The sequence below is a fragment of the Heterocephalus glaber genome, unplaced genomic scaffold, assembly GCF_053883595.1.
Source record: "Heterocephalus glaber isolate CG9 unplaced genomic scaffold, H.glaber_assembly_v1.0 deba00001454, whole genome shotgun sequence".
NCBI lineage: Eukaryota > Metazoa > Chordata > Mammalia > Rodentia > Bathyergidae > Heterocephalus > Heterocephalus glaber.
The window spans coordinates 10,734,122-10,750,084 of NW_028258303.1; the positions used below are offsets into that span (position 1 = coordinate 10,734,122).

The following is a 15,963-nucleotide window of genomic DNA, read 5'->3' on the forward strand; positions in this document are numbered from 1 at the left end:
CAATCTTGCCCAAATCTCCAGAGTTAATAAACATTTCTCTAATCTAATGGTATCTGAATAGGAAATGCCTGCTTCTAAGGAATCCTCAAGGCCACAAACAGGCTTCTTCTGACCATCATGGCCTTAGGAGCTCATCTGGCAAACCCTACCCTGTCACCAGACTCATGCCGCTGCTTCTCAACAGCAAATACAGCTGGGCAGAGGGGAAGCAGGGCCCCTTGTAAGAGCTGTTGTGTAAGGTCATGGCCTCTCATCTTTGTTCCATATAAGCAGAAGAATCTGGGCTAAGTCTTGCATTAAGAATAATGTATGCTCATTCTTATAAAGTAAAAGAGAATACCTTTCAAACCCGGTGTTTATACTGACAAGAACTCTATACTATTCACTGGCTAATTTCTGACCTTGATTACATACAGACACAACTAGAGAAAGGCTAATTTTTAAAAGGCTAATTCAGTTATCATCCATGCAGTTACAAAGAACTGAATATTGTATGATACCGTTTACAGGGAATGCCCAGAATAGGCAAAGCCACAAGGACACAAACCCTAAGTGGGAACAGAGGTAGAGAAACAGTACGAGTGACTGCTAACAGAGATGGAGTTTTACTGTGAGGTGACAAACATATTCCAAAATTGATTAAGGATAGCTTTACAACTATGTGCATGTACTAAAAACCACTAAATTGTATACTTTAAATGGGTAAAGTGTATGGTATGTGAATTATGTCACATAAAGCTGCTATAAATCATGCTTCACCAGCTCTACCTACAGTGGACACTGTAATATTTTATAAAGGATACAGATAATAAGGGAAGTTAATACAAACAATTTCATTTCATAAATGTAATACTTAAAGGAATCACTTTCACATACAATCATACAAATAATTACTTTTAATTTAATTATTTATTTTGAGATATAGCCTTGGTATGTTGCCCAGGCTGGCCTCAAATTTCTGAGCTCAAGAGATCCTACTGCCTCAACCTCCCCACTAGCTGGGACTACAGATGCACATCAGCACACCTACCTACAACAGTATTATTTTAAAGTGCGTGAAAATTAGTGAAACAGTTCTTTTCTGCCTCTTATGTAATCCTTCCTGTAAGGCAGAACATATGGATAGCAACCTATGTAGTGCCTCTGATGATTATGACAAAAAACAAGTTTGTTTCACTACTCTATACCACTTAAGAGTTAAAGCTTACCTGTAGAATAATGTCACCCTACACTATGTGTAAGACTAAAATGTAGATAAATAACATATTGAGATCGATACTTACAGAGAAACTTCTTTTTCTTTTCCAATGGAAACTCATGAAATGTTTCCCAGAATAGTTTCACAGTGGGATGTGAGGCTGAATAATCACCCTTGTAGATGGCAGTCTGTCCAAAAAAGACAAAAAGACACCTTACAGAATAAGAATATCATAGTAGACAGTGTATACTAATTGTACTTCAGACTGGGAAAAAACTCCTGAGGTGCAGGAGACCGCCAAATCCTACTCAACCATAGTTCACTTTGAAGGAGAACAGGCCCTGGGCGCACCTTCAGGCTACTGCTGCTCTGCTAGAGTTCAAAGACAACATCTTTGTGCCTACCTCTTCTAGCTCTTCCCAATTGTAGTTGCTGTTCCCCACCATCATGGCCCTTAGTTCTGAAGGCTGGAAGAGCTCAAGTACTTTGCCACCGCACACCTTTAGGAAACCGCTGGAAAAGGCTGTGTACCACTCGTGAACTGAGATTTGGAAGATGTAATTCACGTAAGCGTCCACAAATTCCTGCCTGCAGAAGACAAAAAGGAATAGAATACAATGAGCTCAAAGTTGTGTAGAATCTTTGAAGGTGTCTTTCTAGGCTGAAGATGAAAGTGATAAAAGATAGGATTTCATCAAACAGCCACACCAGATGGCATGCTAAGATACCATGGAGGTCACTAGGCCTCCACTCCTTCCCCCATCCCTACCCTTTGAGTTCCACCAAGTGCCTCAGGTGATCTGGGGCCAGGAAGACCAGTTACACAGAACCATGCTGCTGGCTTTACCTGAGGGGGTCCAGATTTCAGCCTGCTTACAACTTACAATTAGGCTACTCCCCTATCTTCAGAAACAAGTAAAGCTAAGGGCCGGGGATTTAGCTCAGTGACATCACATCCTGAGTTGGATCCTGGGTACCAAAAAAAATAAGTTAGTAAAGCTAACTACCTGAAATTTGTATCCTTGCACATTGTAAAAAGTGATTGTTTTGTAGGTAAGTCTATCCAGAAAAGACCACAAGGAAAAATGTATTTCACAAAACAGGAAAAATATTACAGTAGACAATTATATACTATTTGCATTCGAGACTAAGACTAAGAACTACTGAGATCCATGAGACCTCCAAATCCTACTCAACCACAGTATGCTTTGGAAAAGACCATACATAACCTGTAACTCATTTCTTATAAACCCTTTAAGAACTTCTGGAAAGAACTGTCTCAAACAATGGCTCCACCTCACTAATAATCAGGCAAATATAAATGAAAACAACAACAAATCACTGCTTATTCCTAGACTGGCACAGGCTTAAAATTCAGGCAGTACCACTGAGGAAGGCATGGGTGAATGGGAGCCTCACACACAGCTGGTGGGTAGATAAGCCATGAAATGATAGGAGCCACAATAGATACTGTGAAAATAAACAAAGGTCAACCAAGTGAGAAAAGCAAAAGCTATTTAATCAGAGCTTGCTATAGAGGGAGTCAGCCATTGTCCTTTGTGTCTGGCAGAGACTCAAAGGCAGGCAGAACAGAGGGCAAGGGTTTATAGCAGAAAAAGGAAAGTTTCAGGTATATTCTGACTAGAGGCAATCAGCATAAGGAAACACGACTTTTCATTTTTTAACACTCTAACAGTATAAAGATACACCTTCAACCAGTGTTGTATAATCTTTCATAAACCTTCACCTCAGGTTTCCTCCAAAGCGACAATTTTTTACATGACCACCATCTATACCAATAACTAACAAACATGGTAATACAGTGGATAAGTGGAACAACAAGGTTCAAATCCAGGCTCTGTCATGTTCTGTAACTATTAAGTCTCTCTTTTCTCATTTTTAAAATGGGATACGGGAAAAACAAAACCAAAACATGGTAAGTGTTCACATTTTAAAGCAAAGCTACTAATGTAAAATAATTATTGCACATTTTGATCATAGATGCTGAGTTTCTTATACTGCATATGATAAACTTCTTCCCTGAAATCCATCATGCAAAGCCAAAAGTATTTATCTGGTACAATTGTCCAAAAGAAGCAATAGGCTAGATGTTACTGTGAAGTTATTTTTTTAGACAGGATTAGCACTTAAGTTTATAGATTTTGAATAAAATACATTAGCCTCCATAACACTGGTGGTCCTCATCCCATCAGTTAAAGACCATCCATAAGAGAAGCAACTGAGGTCCTCCAAAGAAGGAAGAATTCTGCTGCCAGAATGCCTCTGGACTCAAGACTGCCAAATCAGCTCCTGTCAGAATTTCCATCCTGAGAGCTTGCCCTCTAGATTTCAGACATGCATGTTAGCCAATTTCTTAAAATCAGTCAACAAATCAACCACCTCCTCCCACTCTACTTATCTATGGTCCCTGATTTATGATGCTTCAACTTAGGATTTTCACTGTACATTGGTGAAACAGTGATCTACGTTCAGTAAAACCATGCTTCATGAGAGATTTGGGATAGCTGAATAGAGATGCCCAGCACTCCCCTTCTCCTGCACAGAGAAGAACAGAAGTAACAGGTGTATTACTGCATATGGAGGTGAATGACTATGGGAGAACACTAAAATCAGCAGAGGAAATACTAGAATCATGTAAGATTCAGAGGCCTGAGACAACAGCACAGTAAGAGAAACAATACCCCTGCCACTGCCTTTCTGGTTTCACAGCCAGGGGGAGGGGAGTCTTCCCTCTGTAAAGGTGAGAGAGTCCCACCAAACTCCATCAGTGCAAATGATGACCATCTTAGCTACTGAAAATATTCACAATCCTCACAGGTTTGCTGTCCCTACATAATTAAACTGAATCTACACAGTTGCCTTGCTTTGGAAGAGGGTCTCATGTCATCTCCCAGCAAGCACCCAGGGTGTCATAGCCAGAAGTCATCTTGAGAAGTAAGCTGTTGTCATAGTTTAGACAGCTGTGAGGTTCAGAAACTCCTGCATATTTCTATCTCTGGAACTGCAAAGACATTGCACTGCACTGGGTTGTGGGCTAGCTGCCCCAGTGTGGCCCAGCAGAGTGACTGTGACTTAAGCCTGCTGGGTGCCCTACAGGGCAGGCACAGCTACTGTAACATGGATAAGCACACAGAGCACCACCTGCAAGAGCCAAAATAGCAAAGAGCCTGCCCTCTGAGACCTAGGCTGTGGCCAGCTGTGTGTGTACCTGAAGCCAAGGAAAATAAAATTAAGGGTACTGAAATCCTTCTCAATGAAATACTAGCAGAAAAATTCCCTAATCATGGGAAAGATATCTAATGACAAGGTAAAATGTTGACCATAGCATATTATAGTCAAATGATCAAAAATATAACACAAAGAATCAGTCCAATTAGTAATGACAAGGTAAAACATTCACCATGGCATATTATAGTAAAATAGTCAAAAGTACACAACAAAGAATTTTAAATCTGCGAAACAAAAGCACTAAGTTACATTTCAGGAAATCCCCATCAAATTAGCAGATTTCTCAGCAGAAAGCCTACACACCATGAAGGAATAGAATCATGTATTCCTAGTCCTTAAAAAAAATAATTGCAAACCAAGATTACTATGCCCACCAAGTATACCCTTCATAAATGAGAGATTTCCTAAGACAAGCAAAAACTGAGGGATCTGATGACCATCATACCAGCCTCACAATAGATACTTTAAAGGAGTCCTACATCCAGAGTGAAAGATAACTACCATCATGAAAGCATGTGAAAGTATAAATCCTGCTAGAAAAGTGGATACAAAATAAAAACATCAAACTGTCAATAGAGTAAAACAACAAAATACCAAAACAAATGAGAAGAAAAAAGAATATTCAAAACTAGAAGAAAATCAAAATGACAATACTCAGTTTCTTCCTATCAATAATAACTGTAAATATAAATGGGCTGAATCCTCAAAAGATACAGACTAGCTGAATACATAAATAAGACCCAAGAAGATGCTATCTACAAGAAATTCACCACATCGCTCTTTATACACAGACTGAAAATGAAAGGATGGAAATTATATACCAAATCAATGAAATCCAAAAACAAGCAGGAATAAGTATACTTCTATCTGACAAAGCAGACTTGAAGAAAAAAACAGTGAGAATAGACAAAAACAGTCACTCTATAATGATGAGGTAATCAATTCAACAAGAAGATACCAGAAACTGTAAATCTATATGTACCAATGATAGATAGCATGCCCACTTATATAAAACAAACTCTATTAGATCTAAAGGGAGATACAGGCTACAATGTAGTAATACTGGGATATTTCCAACCCCCACATGCACCAATGGATAGATTATCCAGACCTCTCCTGCCAAATCAACAAATACACATCAACATTAAAACTATACTGCAGATTAAATGGATTTAGGAGAAATTTACATAACATTTCAACAATTCTTTCCATCACCAAATGAAACTTTCTCTAGAACAGACCATATATCAGGCCACAAAATGAGTCTTATCAAACTAAGAAACAAACTGAAATCATATTCTGTATCTTTCATGATCAAAATGAAATAAAAGTCAATACAAAATTTTACTTAATAACAAAATTTTAGAAATTACACAAATGCTTGGAGACTGAACAATTTTTGAAGGAACACTGTGTCACTGAGAAAGTTTAAGAGGGAAATTTAAAAACTCCTTGAAAGAAATGAAAATGAAAAAACAAACTAGAACGTGTAGGCTGAAGCAAAATCAATACTAAGAGGAAATTTTATAGCAATGAGAGCCTACATTAAAAAAAAACTAGAAAGATTTCAAATAAACAATCTAACAATACATCTCAAGAATATAAATAAGCAAGAATAAACCAAACCCCAAATTAGAAAGAGACAACAAAGAACAGAGCAAAAATAAATTAAATAGAGATTTTAAAAGACAAAATACTAATGAAACAGAGAGCTGGTTCTTTGAAAAGGTAAACAAAAATCAACAAACCCTTAGCTAGACTAACCAAAAAAATAAATAAATAAATGAGAGACCCATGTAAATAGAGTTGAAAAAGGAGACATAAATGATAACACAAATATAAAGGATCATTAGGGACTATGATGAAAAACTGTATGCAAACAAGTTGGAAAACCAAAAAGAAATGGACAAATTTCTGGACACATCACCTACCAAAATTGAACCATGAGGACACAAAAAACCTGACTAGACCAATAACAAGTAATACCATTGAATCAATAATAAAACATCTCCCAACAAAGAAACCCTCAGTGATGGCTTCACTGTTAAATGTTACCAAACATTATGGAAGAACTAATGCCACTTCTCAAATTCTTCCACAGAATTGGAAAGGAAGGAGCAATTCCAAATTCATTGTATGAGGCCAGCAATATCCTCTTACCACAAGAGGGCAAGGACACAATAACAACAACAACAAAATAATGCCCTCTATTAACACAAATACAAAATTCTTAATAAAATACTAGCAAATTGAATTTAACAGCAAAAAATCATCCCTGGGAGGAAGATGGCAGTGTAAAAACCAGCAGCAAACCACAGTCTTTCCAGAACCAAGACTTGTGACACCTCAAAAACAAAACTTAGCAAAGAGAAAGGAAGGAAGGCTCCAGGAGTTAATAAAGAACTGACAGGAAAACTAGAAATCACAGAGAAACTGAAAACAACATAGGGGGAAAAAAGCAGTCTGGTACGCTAGCCCCAGCTTCAAGCCTAAGAAAATCCCATGGTTATTGTAAACTGCAAAAACAACATGGAGTTCTTGAAAGTAACTCCTTCCACATGGCAGGCTAGAGTTAGAGAAGAAATTCATTGTAGCACCCACCATATTTGAGAGGGATTATTCAGGACTGAGCTACTATACAAATCAGAAATCACAGTGCTGTAAGGCATATGATACATAGATCAATCACAATGCACCCTCCCCTCTCTAAATTAATGGAGACGGTTGGATCTTCAGACAGAGGCACGGGCCTATAGTTAGTCACACCCAGAGCACATCACTGGAAAGTAGATGCCAAATAAAACAACCTGCATACTAGCAACAAAGTCTTTCCCTCAACCCACAGCATCCATGTGTGTGCACATGCACACACATGAAACATGAAAAAGTAAAAAAAATGGCTCCCAAAATTCCCAAGTCCCTCAAAACTTATCCTTGGGGCATTAATGGGGAGAAAATCAAAAGCCAAACACCTGAATTATATGAAGTGATAAAATAAAAAACAAACAAAACCCAGATAAAGTGCTTGCCAAGCTCACAGATGATATGACAGATAATGCACTTAATAAACAAAGGATCGGTGAGCTTAAAAAAGACACTAAGAAAAAAAGGCTAGCTGAGCTAAGAAAATGATACAAAACATGAATGAGAAGTTTAACAAGAGTCCATGAAAATAAACCAAATATTAATCCAAGAGATAAAAATTGTACTGAAAGTATGGGCAGCAGAAGTGGCCAATGTGGGAACAGAGTGTATAAGAACTAGAAGATAGAGCTGGTGCAGGTGACCATATACAGTGGTACCTTGGTTCATGTACTTAATTTGTTTCACAATTCTGGGGAAGATGGCCATGTTCATATTCGTGTAGGGAAGATGGTTGTGGTTGTGTTCATCACCTGCAGAGTTGACAAACAGAAGCAAAATTTTGCCAAACGCTTGTTTGTGAACTGTATTGTTAGTGAACAGAAGCATTCATAAACGGAGGTATTACTGTACTCAGAGATACCTTAAAAACAAAAGATCATGGAAAATGGATCCAGCAGCTGCTATATAATGTAAAAAAGACTAACCCAAGATTAACTGGAATTAGCTGGAATTAGTAAAAAAAAAAATCAGATAGCATAAATGGCATAAAAACTTGCTTACAGAAATAACAGAAAACTTTCCAAGCATAGGGAAATAACTCAATATACAGGTACTCAAGGCATCTAGAACCCCAAATAACCACCAAAAGTAAAGAACTCCACAATATATCATAGTTAAAATCCTACAAGTCCAATACAAGGACAGAATCTTAAAAGCTACTAGAGTAAATCAACTTATAAAGGTAAACCCACTAGAATTACAGCAGACTTGAAAACAAACCTTAACCTGGGAGGCAAAACACATTTTTTTTGTCATAAAGGTGCAAAAAACATGAGTGTGTCAAACCCATATTTATTCTTTACAGTATTTCAATTCATAATCTATTAATTTTATGAGTTTTATTGTATTAAACAAATACTTTTCTCCTCTTCCTCCAGCTCCTCCCCAGGGTAGCTGGGCAGAGAGGGCTCAAAGACGTCGGGGTTCGAGGGCTCCCCAAAACTGTCGTAGGAGTCTTCTTCCATCTCCGGGTCTGAGGGTGGGTCCAGCTTTGCCATGCCCAGTGTCCACACCATGGTGGAGGAGCATATGAGGGCGGGAAAGATGGGCTCGTTCCTCTCCTGGGCATTCTCCACCAGCATCCTCAGCGGCCCTTTGGGACACAGCACCGCAACGAGATCATACACGGAGATGGCGCCCAGAATGACCCACGCGGACCACTCTGGGAGGTACTTGATGAACACCAGGGCCATGAGGGTGCTGATCATGATGAGGTAGGCCTGCTGCAGCACCAGGGGACCCTTCCAGCGGATGCACACCATGCCCACCGCCCCGAAGTTCCACATGGTCAGGAAGAGCGTGGGATAGTCCATGGCCACGTTGTAGGTCTTGAGCACTTCCCCGAGGTAGATGTAGGTGAACAGGAACAGCAACATCAGGGAGGACATGATCAGCCAGCCGTGGATGAACTTGTAGCAGCGGTACTTGTACAGCACCACCAGGAAGATGGTCATGACCACGATGACGCTGGTCATGACCACGATGACGCTGATCATGATGAGCGTGTTCTGCAGAGTTCAGGAGGCGCTGGCCGCAGAGGGCGTGTCCTCGGTGAAGGGCATGTAGATGAGCTGCCCGTTCTTCTCCGTGTAGAAGTACACAAACTTGATGGTGGCCACCACCACGATCATGCACAGCGTGACAGGCACAAAAAGCATAATCACGTGCTTCGCCCCGTACTTCAGGGTCAGCTCCTCCTCCAGGCCTGGGGGCCGCCCGGGGACCCCACTGCAGATGTAGTGGTCAGGGTCGTCCTCGCAGTCCTCCTCACTCTCCTGGCTCTTCCACTGGGCAGCACTGTCCCCGTCCTCCTCGCCCTGCTGGCCCTCCTAGCAGGAGCACGGTGAGGGGTTCGCGGCTGACATCAGGGACGTCCGCTCATCACACACTTCTTCCTCGCTGTCAGAGGCCATGAACATGAGCATGGCCCTGCTAGGGAGGCGGCGTACCTGGGCGACCTTGGGCTATGTCACTTTAGCTCTGTGGGCTCAGTTTCTTCATCAGTAAAATGCAGAATGGGGTCCCGCTTCTGTTTTTGGGCTCCTTCAGCCTCTGGCGCTGGAGTCCTGGCGTCTCCACACAGCTGCCCACCGCGCCCCCTCCCCCCCCCCCCTTTTTCAGCTTTAACACTGATATTTATTTCTTTTAAACCCTTTTCCAATTTCTTGGGAAACCAGAGTGAGCTATACTTTCATTCTCACCTACATGTGCAGGACTGTGCAGCCATACCCTCATGTTCTTTGTACAAAATACTCCCATTTGCCTCAATAAGAGGAACACTCATGGCATCATACTTATAAGGGACACAGGAAGGCTGAGGGATGCTCTGGTTTACCAGGTCATTAATGAGGCTCTGGATGATGGTGTGATTGGGGGAATTGAGACCATAGTGTAGTACTCGAGGGCAAGTTCCTTTACAGTAATTCGGGGTATAGTGGTGGGGAGCAATGATCCAGTGATCCCAGCCCAACTGACAAAAGCTGACTGTGTAAGGGTGGAGGGAACACTGTTTATTTTTAGACTCATCTTGTTCCTGGGAGGGGGCAGAAACTTTAGATGCAACACTATCTACTTGAGGAGCCTTCCTTGAGAGAAGAGAAGATTCCCCTCCCATAAACTCCTCCAGGCCACTGGGAAGAAGTTCAGCCTTCCAAGCAGTTTTATGAGTGTCATTGAGATGAGCAGTACTAGTTTTTGTTTTGGGGTGTTTTTTTTGCCATATATGAAGCTAATGTAAATCTTTTTGAGATCCAAAGATTGTACTATACAATTCTCTGGGTTTTTTTTTTTTCAATTCTCTGTTTTGAAGTTGCAACATTTCATTTGGAATTTCTGCTTTGTGCCTATGTACAGTTCCTACTACACTGGTCAACTTTTGCTCTGTTAACAAATGTAACATCAATTGAAAACTGGTAAACTAATTGTCGAATGTCACATTTTGATCAGTTTGGGAGATGGGAGCAACAAGTCTGCTCATATCATCATTCAGTTTATTATTATAAGAATGAGGACCTGGGGCTGGGGATTTAGCTCAGTGGTTTTGCCACCTGCTGTGCAAGCGCAAGGACCCAAGTTCGATCCCTGGTACAAAAAAAAAAAAAAGAATGAGGACCTAATAGCTGAGTTCCAGGATAAATTTCTAAATTGAAAGCATAAGTATTTGCATCTACAAGGTCATAAATGTTTATGCCATATTTTGAAGGTTTTGGGGAACATATATTTCCTGTAGCTACAGCAGCCATGAAATGCTGCAAGGTGTTCACCAATAGCCATGTATTCAGATGGTATGTAAATTGCTTGGCAACTACTCACAAGTATGTCAAACAATGACCAGAGAGCAGCCAGGTTATCAGTGCTTTTTCTTTCCTAGTGGGTAGTTTTGTCATGAAACCTCAGGCAATTTTGAAGAAAAGCAAATCTCCTCAGTGTCACTGTAATCCTACAAGCCCACAGCCACCACTTTTCCCTAAATCATTTACATTCCTGCAATTACCATGAGAAAGCCCTGCTAAGTTAAGGAGACCTATGAATACTTTCAGTTCAGCTAGGGAGGTAGCATAATGAATACATTTCTGAGTATTTATTGGTGCACAAAGAACGTTTTACTTGTATTCCAGCCTTTGTGTATTTCACAGTATCTCACAGCATTTCTTCTGTTACAATTTCCAACACTGAATGGCAGTCCTGGCATTCTGTCCAATAGGTTTCAGCCCTGCCAGTATTCTCACTATATTTTCAGACCTAGTTCTAACACTGGATTGTCCCATTTGGTTGTGTGACCATTTTGAAACATTTTGACTAATCAAAAATGCATTCATATTGCTGTTTTCTTCATCATCTGAATCAAGGAGGTCTGCATTCCTTGTGTCTGTTATCAGTCAATTCTTATACCATTTCACTGTCACAGGAACTTTGGCTCACATGGCCAACATCAAAGAAGTCGTCATCATCGTCGTCGTCATCATCATCATCATCATCATCATCCACTCAGACCACTCTTTTGTTATGACATGTACTCTGCCATAATGAATCATCTTCATCATCAATGCATGAGTGATCTGATGATTTACTTTTGACCCTCTCTAAAACTTGCAAATCTGGTTTTTCATGTGCCACTGTACTGAATTGGGCTACTTCTACCAGAAAAATCAAAAGAAAACTTTTTTAACAAAACAAATCCTAGAGTGGTGGGGGTGTATTATACTCTGTGTGATGCTGAGGTAAACATACACAAAACCTAATGTTAGGCAGAGCATAATGTGGGTTAAAATCCTGGTTTGACATTTGTACATAGGTGCACATACATTGCCATTCATAGTACCATGAGGGTAAACATAAAGAATGCTTCCTGTATCCCTCAGGGAAAGGTACTGAGATGCATAGCCGGCTACTATAATGCCAAAGTACAAATTTACAATAGAAAAATATAAAATGGGCATATTTAACCCACTGTAATGGCTCAAAGGTTAAAGGCCAGGAGCACTTTCAGTGTCATGTTTCAAGTCCTAAAAGAAAATAACTTCCAATCCAAACTAAAATATCCTGTGAAAATATTTTTTTAAATTGATGGAGAAATAAGGTCTTTCCATGGCAAAGAGCACCTTAACAAAGTCACAACCACCAAATCAGTCTTCCAAAAATTCTCAAGAATATACTAGAAAGAAGTAAGTCAAAAAGTCAAGTGGAATGAATAAATCAGGTAGAATGAGGAGTTAAGCAGAAAGGGAAAAAAAAGGAAGAGCAACACAAAAATAATGCAATGATAGGAATGAGTCAGTACCTTTCACTAATATTTCTCAATGTGAAGAGTCTCAACTCCCCAAAAGACACAGATTGGATCAAAAAATAAAACCCAATGGTATGCCGCATATAAGAATCATGTTTAATTCAAAAATTCATAGATTTAAATCAAAGGATGGAAAACAATATCTGTTGCAAAGGGAGCCTTAAAAGCAAGCAGAAGTATTCTATTCTCAAACAAAGTGGACTTCAAGTCAAAAGTGAACAGAAGAGTTAAAGATGGTCACTACGTATTGGTTAAAGGAATAATTAAACTGAAAGAGAAAAACTGTAAATAATATATGCACCAAATACCAACACAGCCAACACCATACAACAAGTATCACTGAACATAAAAGATCCAATAAATATCAACACAATTACAGTGGGAAACTTCAATATCCTAGTATCACAAATAGATCAACTGGACAAAAATAATCAACGAAGAATATGAGTTGAAACATAACTCTGAACAAGTAAACAATAGATATTTATAGTGTTCCACCCAATAACAGAATACACATCGTTCTCAGCAATACGTGGAACATTCCCCAAAACAGGCCACACAGTAGCACATAAAGCATACTTAATGAAAAAGAACTGAAAGCTAATTATCCCATGCATATTATCAGTAGAGGGATGAAACTAGAAATCAATGGCAAAAGAAACCACAGAAATTATATAAACACAGAGATTAAACAGTATACTCTTGAATAAATATAATCGGTCTCAGAAGAAATTATGGAAGAAATTTAACAGTTTGCAGAATCAAACAATTATGTGAAACCTAGATTCAGACAATAATTGAAAAGCTGGGTTTTTGAAAGGATAAACAAAATAGACAAACCTATACCCAAACTTACCAAAACAAGAAAAGACCCATATACATGCAATTAGAAATAAAAAAGGTGAAATCCAATGATCACCACTAAAATCCAGACCATTAGTAACTACAGTGGTACCTTGGTTCAGGAACTTAATTTGTTCTATGATTTTGGGAAAGATGGCCAGTTGTGTTTGTCAGCCAATGTGCAGTTTGCAAACAAAAACAAATTTTTGCCACATGCTTTTGTTTGTGAATTAAATTGTTTCCAAACAAAAGTAAAAGACACCAATGAATCTCAAAAACCTATATTCCAATAAACTAAAGAAGTGGATGTCAGTGCTGTGAAGGCAAAAGTGCTTTCTACATTGCTGTGGATGCATGTGCTGCAGGTAGACTAAAGCTATCTTTCTATCATAGTAAACTAATGCTATCCTTCTATCGGAGCATGTTAAGAGTGTTTCTGTGTACTTGCTTAAATCTTTTCTGTACAAGCCACTCTGCTGGGTTTCTGTTGGAATAGGTACAGACTGAAATTTCTTCCACCTGTCCAAACCTCTCCTGCCAACATGGTGCTCCCTGTCTGGCTCAGCACGAGTTGGGGCTGTGGACCCTCTACTGGTCACCTGTCAGCTCTGACTTAGCACAGTATTTGGTAGACCATTGCCAACCTAGAAATAAGTCACGCCTCTGCAAAGAAGAAAAACGGTTCAATCCCTAATGTGTACTTTTGATTTCATTTTTTATAGTGAAAATAAGAATCTGTACTTCTTTTCACTTCACTTGGCCATTCTGGTTTTAAAGGATAAGCTATAAGCTATGTGTTTTTCTGTATTAATGCGTTGCTTACTTTTGTACATGAGTAAAATTTGAGGTGTTTTACAAGAAAAAAAAAGTGGAAAGATTTCTAGATATACATGAATTGCCAAAACTGAAACAAGAAGATATAAAAAACCCTAAACAGTCCAGTAACAGGCAAGAAAACTGAAGCAGTAACAAAAGAACTACCAACTAAGAAAAGCCCAAAACATGAAGAAGTGACAATTGCAAATATATATGCACTAAATACTGGCATGTTCAATTTCATGAAACAAATACCACTGGACATAAAAGAACAGATGAACATCAACAGAATTATGGTCATTACCCCACTATCACAAGTAGATCAAACAGACAAGAATTCTACAAGAGCTTTAGGGAAGATCTAAAGTCAGTATTCCTTAAACTCTTAAATGAAGTTGAAAGGGAAGGAGTACTGCCAAACTGCTTTCTGGAAGCTAGCATTACCTTCATTCCAAAACCATACAAGGACTCAACTGAAAAAACAAAACTACAGGCCAATCTTTTAATGAACACAGATGCAAAATTCCTCAACAAGACACTGGGAAACAAAATGTAACAAGTACTAATAAATGTTGGCAAGGATGTGGAGAACTCTTACAGGCTGGTGGTGGTAATGTAAATTAGTATAGTTGTTATGGAGAACCATAGTGAGGTTACTCAAAAAACTGAACATAGATATACCATGTGATCCAGGTGTCCCACTTGTGAGTGTATGTTCAAAGGTACTGAAGTCAGTGGATGAAAGAAATACTGACAATTAATTGCAAGTATTGACTTCACTAGATTAAGCAAGAGGTAGGAGATTAGTAAAGCACATTTCTGAGCGTCTGAAAGGGTCAGGGGCATGACCTGTGCAACTATATCTGGTCTCTGGTTCCTTGCTCTCTATAGTGTTCTTCTCCTATGCTCTGCTTCTCAGCTTCTATAAACTAAACAGCTTTGTTCTTCCATGCCCTTCCTCCATATTTTTGTCTTGGAACAAGCCAATCGCGGATTAAAACCCCAAAGCCAAAACTCAAACCACTATAAAAATTTACATTGCAGGTGTTGGGTATTCTGTTCGAGCAATTGAAAGTTGTGGAATATAGACACCGGCATGCCCATGTTCACTGTGGCACTCACTGTTCATAGTAGCTGAGGTAGGGAACTGGCTGAGGTGCCCATGAACAGATGAATGGATGAGGAAAATGTGTACAAACACAATGAAGTATTATTCAGTCCAGGAGAAGAATGAAATTCTGTCATTTGTGGAAGGGTGAATGGAGTGGGAGAGCATTACTCTGAATGAAGTGTGCTGGACACAGAAAGACAACTATCATGTTTTATCTCATATGTGGTTGCTAAAAAGTTGATCTGTATGTAGAAAAGTGGAGGTGTATAAGAGGGTGCCTGGGTTTGATCAGCGCATCCTATACGCATTTATCAAAGCAATACATTTAATATGTAAAATTAATAATTAATAAAAAATCAATTAAAAAAGAAATCATACTCCTATTTTTTAATTTTGATCTTCTTTTGGGCTGGTAGTATATAATATGACACTCTTGTGATGCTGCAAAGCACCAACAGCTTGCAGAACCCTGGCATCTATCTGATCATGAGAATAAACAATAGATGTTCTATAATGTTGTGTTGCTAAGCTATAATGTTTAGTAAATTAGGTGTATCAAATGCATTTTCAACTTACGATGGGCTTATCAGGACATAGCTCACACACAAATTTCAGGGGTATTACCAAATATCTACAACTGCAGAAGTAGATTTGGAACAAGGCAAAACAGCCTAGAAAATTTTTGAAAAACTTCATAGAAAATATCCTATTGAACTGGAAAATACAATTTCATAAATGAAAAGTTGCTAGAAATATGAATGTTAAAATTATACCCGGTGAGTTCTTCAGGGAATGTAAGGAATATGTTATTAAAAA

At 39.1% G+C, this 15,963-nt stretch overlaps 1 protein-coding gene and 2 pseudogenes across 7 annotated transcripts in view; all 3 read right to left on the reverse strand.

Annotated features, from left to right (window-relative positions):
• The window catches only part of Herc3 (HECT and RLD domain containing E3 ubiquitin protein ligase 3), a 176,249-nt gene that overhangs the window by 19,518 nt on the left and 140,768 nt on the right, over positions 1-15,963 (reverse strand). For all 7 annotated transcript variants that reach the window (XR_015452864.1, XR_015452863.1, XR_002396187.2 and 4 more), the window contains 2 exons: positions 1,603-1,786; positions 1,284-1,386 (listed from right to left, as the gene is read on the reverse strand). Coding sequence is in view for 4 of the 7 variants with exons in the window: in XM_021261066.2 (XP_021116725.2) it covers positions 1,284-1,386; positions 1,603-1,786 (287 nt within the window). In the remaining 3 variants the exon portion in view is untranslated. The remainder of the gene's footprint in view (positions 1-1,283; positions 1,387-1,602; positions 1,787-15,963) is intronic.
• On the reverse strand, positions 1,793-9,685 carry LOC147827130 (presenilin-2 pseudogene; annotated as a pseudogene).
• Positions 9,706-15,140, reverse strand: LOC147827131 (bone morphogenetic protein 15 pseudogene; annotated as a pseudogene).